Genomic DNA, 7,958 nt, shown 5'->3' on the forward strand with positions numbered 1-7,958 from the left:
TCACTGACAAATCCGCCTGTCTGCGAGAGTTTTACCGCTGTACAGCGGCACAGACGTGGATATAAATCCCACGTCTGTGCGAGGATAAGCCATTTCGACAGAGAAGCTCGTCCGCTAGCCACTTCGAAAACACACCAGTGCCGCCAGTGATCAACCCTACATCCACCTGCGCGGCGGATAGCTTCCGTTTCCGCGCTTCGGTTTCAATTTCCTCTTATCGGCATGTCTTGCGTGCGTATCGGGCGTATTTTCCACCGCGAAAAAGATGTCGGGGTTATCAAGGATAGAACGGTTGAAATTTAAGAGGCCACGATTTACGTCAGACAGCGAAAAATAGTCGATATACTGTTTGATCGATATTCCCGTCAATTTTGCGCGTCGATTTAAATGGTTACATATCACTCACGGTGCCAATAAATCAACATAATAATTCGTCGCTAATATTCTTTCATTATGAAGCGATATAAATCAGTATTACATTCAACGCTACGTTAAAATATGATATAAAAATCCAATTTTAAATTCTTTAGAGATAAATATTTCAATAGAAAATATAACACGGTAGCTTTTTAAAAGAAAACTTATTAATTTCTTTTTATTCAAGGATTATTATACAATTTTTAGAAAAATAATGACGATAATGGCTTATGTAATCGGTTCATAACTTTATTCCACTCTATAAAACTGGAATGTTTAACGACGTTGGAAAAAGTTGAAATAGGTCGTTACATTGATTTCTTCTGTAACTGAAATTAAAAAGGGAAAACCTTGATTCCCTTCCGAAGGAGGATTGGAATTGAAAAATCAGGAAACGAATCCGATTAAAGCAGCGCGACGAGAAAATGCGCGCGGAAGGCGCAGTGAACGAACAACGATTGCTCATGGAACTATCGACAGATCTCGAAAGTGGTCCAGGGAGGATCATTCAGCGAAACTCCAATGGCGGTCGCGATTTGGCTCCCCAAACCTTATTCGGATTTCGCAGGACTTTGAGATAACCAAAACCTCTATCTCGTCCGGCCATTAGAGGTATCCAATTTCTTCCGTTCCTTTCGCTCTCTTCCTTTCCACGTCTCTGCTTTTTCTGTCTTTTTTTTTTTTTTTTTAAATAATCGCGTATCTTGAGAATCGACTGTGCCGAGGGATGAAATGGATTTGGATGGCGACACTGCATAGCGGATCAAGAAAATCTCCCGTAACATATGGGTACACAAGAGTATTTTATAGTCGGCTAGTTATAGGATTTCTGTAATTGAAATTGAATCGAGTTTCTTTCAACAACTTTTGGATATTTTATAACATCAGACTACAAATTTTCATTAAATATGTGATGAGCAACCAAAACGCAGGTTAAAATCTTGTTAGAATAAGATTCACTTGGAATCAAATGAAAAACAAAATTTGCATCGTCGAAATTCAATTCAAAGTTTTTAATTTATTTTGAGATGCTCGATATCCTTCGAGCTTATAATAATTTTACTAGAAAATTGTTAGTGTCTTGAGTTAGTACGATAAGAGGCTAAAATAAATTCTCCGATTTAACTCCTAGCATTTGTACATGAGAGAAAATGCGCGATGTTCCAACATCCTGTATTGCTTTAGAGTGCGAGTGGATATATGTCCACGGCACACCCTTGAAAGTCAACCGCGAGATGTTATTTATCGCGAGGGTCTGTATCAGAAATGTCTTTGTGCAGAAGTCGTGGAGCCCATAAATCCCAAGGCGGAGCAGTTAAGCCACAATGACTCTTTCGAGATATTGTCTTCTTCAGATTCGAACGACGCGAAATCATTTATATGTTTTTTTCTTTCCTTAGTCATCTCTCATATATAAAACATTTGAAACAATGCAGATGCAAATTGTTGATATTATATCTCAGAAAATATTCTTGTCTTCGCCTTTTCTTCGTCAGAATATTAATATTACAGTATTTATTCAATAATCGAATATTACTTGCCATTTTACATGACAACTCAATTTCAATTCGTGAAAGTTGGCACGTTAATCTAGATTCTAGGAGATTGTTAATTAACGGAGCATGTACATTAACGCGTTTACATATGTAGAACCATGTCACGCACATGCTGCTGCTATCGCTTGTCCGTCCAACTCCTTCCGGGACGCCGATTATCCGGAGCACCGAATAGACAGCGCGCGCTAAGATAACAATCTTTAGGTACTCGGAGCGTTTGTGTTTACTGATTTATCTCTCGTCGGCGTATTTCGATTATGTACCGCATCGAACTGCCGAGTAGTTGAGGATTAGGATGCCAAATGCGATGAAGTGGAATAACAATTTGGATTTAGCTAATGCAGTTTTGGATTAGGCCTCCGAGATCGTTTCAATGGCGCGTGGTTTGAAAGCCGGGGATTCATTCGGAAGATTAGTTGGATTGTTGGATTACAAATCTTGATTGCAATGCTATCGCAAGGAAGATGCATCGGATTACGATCATATACTTTAGAATTTAGATTAATATAAATGTATACTGCTTACTACACAAATGTTTCTGTCGATGATAATGACATATATCTAATAAAACGAGAAGAGAGGAAAAGAATGAATAGGAGACGAATCATTTAATTTAATGATCTTTTAGTTCAAATTGTTTTTGTAATCTTTATCAGAAAATTAATTAAAAATTATGTTGCTCTTTGTCATCATCATTACTTTTTTCTTGCAATTTCAGACTATTGAAGTTCTTGTTTTGAACGTATATTATATTATATATAAGTAAAACTGAAATAAAATTAACAGTCAACTGCTTTTTGTGTGTCTCTCATATAATAATAATTATTTTAATTATAAAACTAATTTTTATAATTTTTTTTTATAATTCTTTACGTACATTATGACATTTGAAAAGTTTTAAATGTTAGAAGAAAGCAAGGAATATTTATGAAATAATAATCAAGCTAAAACTTTAAAATTCAGTTCTTTATTGTAGTATAATACATAAATAGTACATTTTATTTTATAATTTCAACTTTTATTATCTGATGTAATTAACAGTTGCAGTGATAAAAAATATTTTTCGGCTGATGTACAATATGCAAATTTCGTAGAACTCACATTTTATGCAGTGCTAAATATCTAGGTTGTACTAAATATTTGCTAATGTAAAGTATAAATTTATTTTAATAATATACGCATGAATTTTGCGGCAATGTGTTTTAAGATAAAATATTCATACGTAGTACGTATTTGCGTGCAAGGTATATATTTTATTATGCCAACATTAAACGAAGTTTGAAAGCTACGAAATCTCGATGTTGAAACATTACACGGAAAACATTTCGAAAATGCAAAACATTCCACGTTGCAGTTCACACATGGCGAAACATTCCGCACCGCGAAATTATTTCAGGAATAATTATTTGAAAAACTATAATTATTATTAGCCAACGCTAAAAAGAATTCATTGCGATTCTGCCACAGAGAGTGGAATTTATGATCGCATTTACTTTACTTTACCGAGACCGCAAATAATTCCTTTATACATTTAGTTTTTAATATCGATATGTGTGTACACGCGATATTTCAGATATTTGATATTAAATTCACATACGATCGTCCTTCTCGTGTTCGCAGGTCGACCTGCAGCATCTTCTGCAGGTCGAGAACTCGAATCAAATCGACGTCGGGATCGACCTGACCGACTATTACATCTCCGTCGAGTGGGACATCCTAAAAGTGCCTGCCGTGAGGAACGAGGCGTTCTACATATGCTGCGAGGAGCCCTATCCCGACATCGTGTTCAACATCACTCTGCGCCGCAAGACCCTCTTCTACACGGTGAATCTGATAATACCGTGCGTGGGCATATCCTTCCTGTCGGTGCTGGTATTCTACCTGCCGAGCGACAGCGGCGAGAAGGTCTCCCTGTCGATCTCGATACTCCTCTCGTTGACGGTGTTCTTCCTGCTGCTGGCCGAGATAATACCGCCCACGTCGCTGACGGTGCCGCTCCTGGGCAAGTACCTGCTGTTCACGATGGTGATGGTGACCTTGTCCGTGGTCGTCACGATAGCCATACTGAACGTGAACTTCCGCTCGCCCGTCACCCACCGTATGGGCAAGTGGACGCGGATACTGTTCATCCAGGTGCTGCCGCGTTTCCTCTGGATCCAACGGCCGAAGAAGGAGGACTACGAGGACGAGGATCAGGACAGGGACGGCGCCGGGATCGGCACGGGTGGCCTCGACGACGACGGCATCGACGACGACGAGGACGACGAGGACGATGTCGAGGCGGCGAACGGCAAGCCGCCCGAGGGCATCCTCACCGATGTGTTCCATGTTCCAGAGACTGATAAGTACGACACGTACTACGGCAAGAGGTTCAGCGGAGAGTACGAGGTACCGCCGCACGGTCTACCACCGCCGGCGACGAGGTACGACCTCGGCGCCGTCGGCACCGTCGGCACCGTCGCACCCTGCTTTGAGGAGCCCCTACCCTCGCTGCCACTGCCCGGGGCGGACGACGACCTCTTTGGGCCAGCTAGCCCTGGATACGCTCACGAGGACGTCAGCCCCACCTTCGAGAAGCCGTTGGTACGCGAGATCGAGAAGACCATCGACGACGCCCGTTTCATCGCCCAGCACGCCAAGAACAAGGACAGGTTCGAAGGCGTAAGTATGACATTTACATATCTCTAATGTTCGCCAGTTTACTCGTGAGCTCGGGATAATGTTATCTGCACGGATAATGTTATCGTTGAGATGATACCGAAGAAAGAAATGCGTGTAAAATGGATATGCCGTAATCAGTTCTATTATGCTTGCGCGCACTCGTTCGTCGCAGCTATATTGGATTACGACGTCAAAAGGCGAAAAATTATGCGAACTTTTATATCCGCATTATGCGAATAATCTTTTTTTTTCAAATATGATGGACCGTTAAAACGCGCCAAAAATTACCTTTTGATTCATCTTTACTAATAAATGGCTGTGTAATTAAATCTATATAGACGCATGTCCTATATTTTTTTCCAAGTTGAATTTTATAAAAAAAATTGGAATGAATACCTGTTAATTTACGTATCAAAAAAGTAATCTTCGGCATATTTCAAAAATCTATTCTATCGAATATGCGACAGAACTAGTTCATTTTGACATGTAGCTGCAAAAATAATTCACGCATGATTTCTCGCTATTGACGGTATCATTGCAGATATGACTGATAGTGATTAGCCAAAAACCTTAATTGTATATTTGACTCACGCTTTGTGTTGCTTTAGTAATCGCGGATCGATTATGATATTAAGAGATCAGCGGGGATACAATGCCAGAATACGCGCGATGGATCACTTTTGCCTCAAACGCATTTCGGGATACCGCGATTTCCGAATCACCAGAGGGATTGGAACCGGTGCGTTTGACACTGTCGGAGTCACACAAAAATGCATGCGGTGGTGCTTTTATCGCCTGCTCGTGCAAACACGCCCGGTGTTTAGAACGATCAACACTTTGACAGCGGGCAGTGGAGATAATAGCACTCGCGTATATAGGAATAACATTTCGATCTTAATAGAATATATAATAGAACCTATTAGCCTCATAGCTTGTTATGTCATGCGTTTCACCTCCTCTAAGATAACTCGAATAATTCCGCATCGGAGCAAATATTTAAAATCGGGGATGATCTTTAAATCACAATTCGCAAGAAGCATTTCCGAATTTTCGATCGCGTTGTTCCCCTTTCGTGTAATTTTGTTCCTTCAAAAACAAACTGCTTGCAAGAAACCACCTCGCCTAAACAGTCATCAATTCGTATGAAACTTCATAGATGTATAGGCTGTCTCAAGAGACATGAATAACGATACACTCCATTCGTGCCCTATCGCCCTTTAAAGGTGTGACGTCTGACCTTAAAACCAAACGCCCACTTTTTCACGTAACTTTTAAGCTGCATGAAGCAAAGAGAAACGTTTGTGAAAGTTTATGATGGCCAGCACAAACTTGCTTAGACGGCAACGTAACGGGATTTTAAATATAACGTAGCTAACAAATTTTTAATCACAGCTGATGTTATTGTGCAGACTTTCTTTGTATTGCAAGATAGTTTTATGTAACGTCGTTGTTTTATTTATAGGCAATACATGCTTCTTTAACTTTTCGCTGACGTGCTACAATTTCCTCGTCGGAGGACATATCCTTCAAGTTTTCAAAATTATGTCTAAAAAAAAAACGATAGATTGCGAAGCGCGAAAGAAATCGAGTTATTCGATATAATTTTTGAGCAAATCTTAATTGCAACCAATTCGTAAAACCACCGGAAATAGCGATTTGCAAAACGTTAGGTATATACGCAACTTTATTTCGCATAGTACGAACGAGTGATTTGTGTGTCACAGAGCTTAATGCTATTGTGGAAGAGGATTACTGCACGTTTTATTGCGCTGCATTCCGGTACGATGGCGACGGCGGTTTCCGATCGTAACACGTACGTCGGTCACCACCGCGATGTGCGGATGACAATAACGTCACGTGTATCATACGCAACTGCTTTTGTGCTTCTGCACGCAATGAAATGTCATTGCGATGATACATCTCTCGCTATCAGCGAGCCCGCGTGACGCCGTAAGAGGATTATTGACTTTCATTATACAAGATGGAATGCGGATTAGTTGACAGAGATTTGCATTTGTCTATTTATCGCGCCGGAAGTGACGCTAGATTAAACTGTATTAAGCTTCTGATTCGTACAGCCCTATTAGAGCGTAGAACTTGGCGAGATTTCCCGGCGAGCTCTCGACGGCCGATAAATTCATTGAGATCCAAGTTGAGAGCAACTAAAAGTTTTAAATGTGCTCCGATCATTTTTACGAGCGAAACTATCAAATTACTTGCGGAGTGTTTAACGTAGCCGAGTTTGCATTATCCAATTATGCATATGCGGTATTTGTCTCAAATTCGATTTAATTTCTGACTTTTTGCAACTAAAAGTTTTAAATGCGCTTCTAAGAAAATTGCAAAATGATTTTTGTATTGATGATATTTATTAACGTCGCACATCGTAGTCTATGTGTGACTATCCCTAAATTACCCTATACGTATGATTTGTACAACGTGACCCAGATTCTCGTATTTTAGGTGGAATCGCGAATCGGTTTCTTGCGGCATTTCGGATTTTATAGCGCCGAGCGTATCGCGAGACCCGACTCAAATGCGTATACTCCAGAGATTTTGAAATCTCCTTCGTAAAATCGAAGAAGCGTCAACTCCGCCGGGTTTCGACGATATATACATAATCCGTAGCAGCAGCAGCCATGAAATAACGGCGCTGGAGATATTGAAGAAGGCTGAGGTTAAACAAAATGGAGTGATCCCCCTTTTTCGGCCGTGCCTTTTCACACTTTATTTCGCTCGCATTCACTATACAATTCCTCCGAGCATGCAATAAAAATGAGATATCCTTACATTTATATTGACCATTGCGTAGCTCGCTTTGTAAAACAAAACGCATTTGAAATGTTTGGAATGAAAGCGTCGACGGAATATACGGCTCGCGATTTACAGAGTGTCTCGGAATGGTTGAAAAGTGGTCTTGTAACATTTTTCGCGAGAAGTTTGTTATCAATATTTTCTCTTGATGGAAATGTCGGACAGTGTCATCATTCTTTCACTTTTGTATGAACAGCTGCAATATCTTTATAACAGTCTTGAATTACAAATTAATTTCAAATTTTCAACAAAAGAAATATTTACTTCTCTTCGTAGAGTTTTTTTTAATTTCAGAAGAAGCGTCTCTCTCTCTCTCTCTCTCTTTCTCTCTCTCTTTTACTTTTAATCAGAGAATCATCAAACATTCAATATTCCCTGTAATAAAAAACTGAACTTTACGAGAAATGCTTCTGTGTCCAGTTTCCGTAAGTTTCGGGGCACCCCATTCGTGTCGTTTAGCTAAATTGGAAGTTCGTGGTTCCGGATATGGCTTGATTTCCGGATACGTAG

General features: G+C 40.0%; 1 protein-coding gene across 2 annotated transcripts in view; it reads left to right on the forward strand.

Annotated features, from left to right (window-relative positions):
• Nucleotides 1-7,958, forward strand: part of Nachralpha1 (nicotinic acetylcholine receptor alpha1) — a 158,535-nt gene that overhangs the window by 124,386 nt on the left and 26,191 nt on the right. For both annotated transcript variants that reach the window (XM_071699909.1, XM_071699910.1), the window contains one exon: nt 3,594-4,634. In XM_071699909.1, the coding sequence (XP_071556010.1) occupies nt 3,594-4,634 (1,041 nt within the window). The remainder of the gene's footprint in view (nt 1-3,593; nt 4,635-7,958) is intronic.

The sequence above is a fragment of the Temnothorax nylanderi genome, unplaced genomic scaffold (genome assembly GCF_030848795.1).
Source record: "Temnothorax nylanderi isolate EJ_2023f unplaced genomic scaffold, tnyl_v1.0 TNYL_tig0020_pilon, whole genome shotgun sequence".
Lineage (NCBI taxonomy): Eukaryota > Metazoa > Arthropoda > Insecta > Hymenoptera > Formicidae > Temnothorax > Temnothorax nylanderi.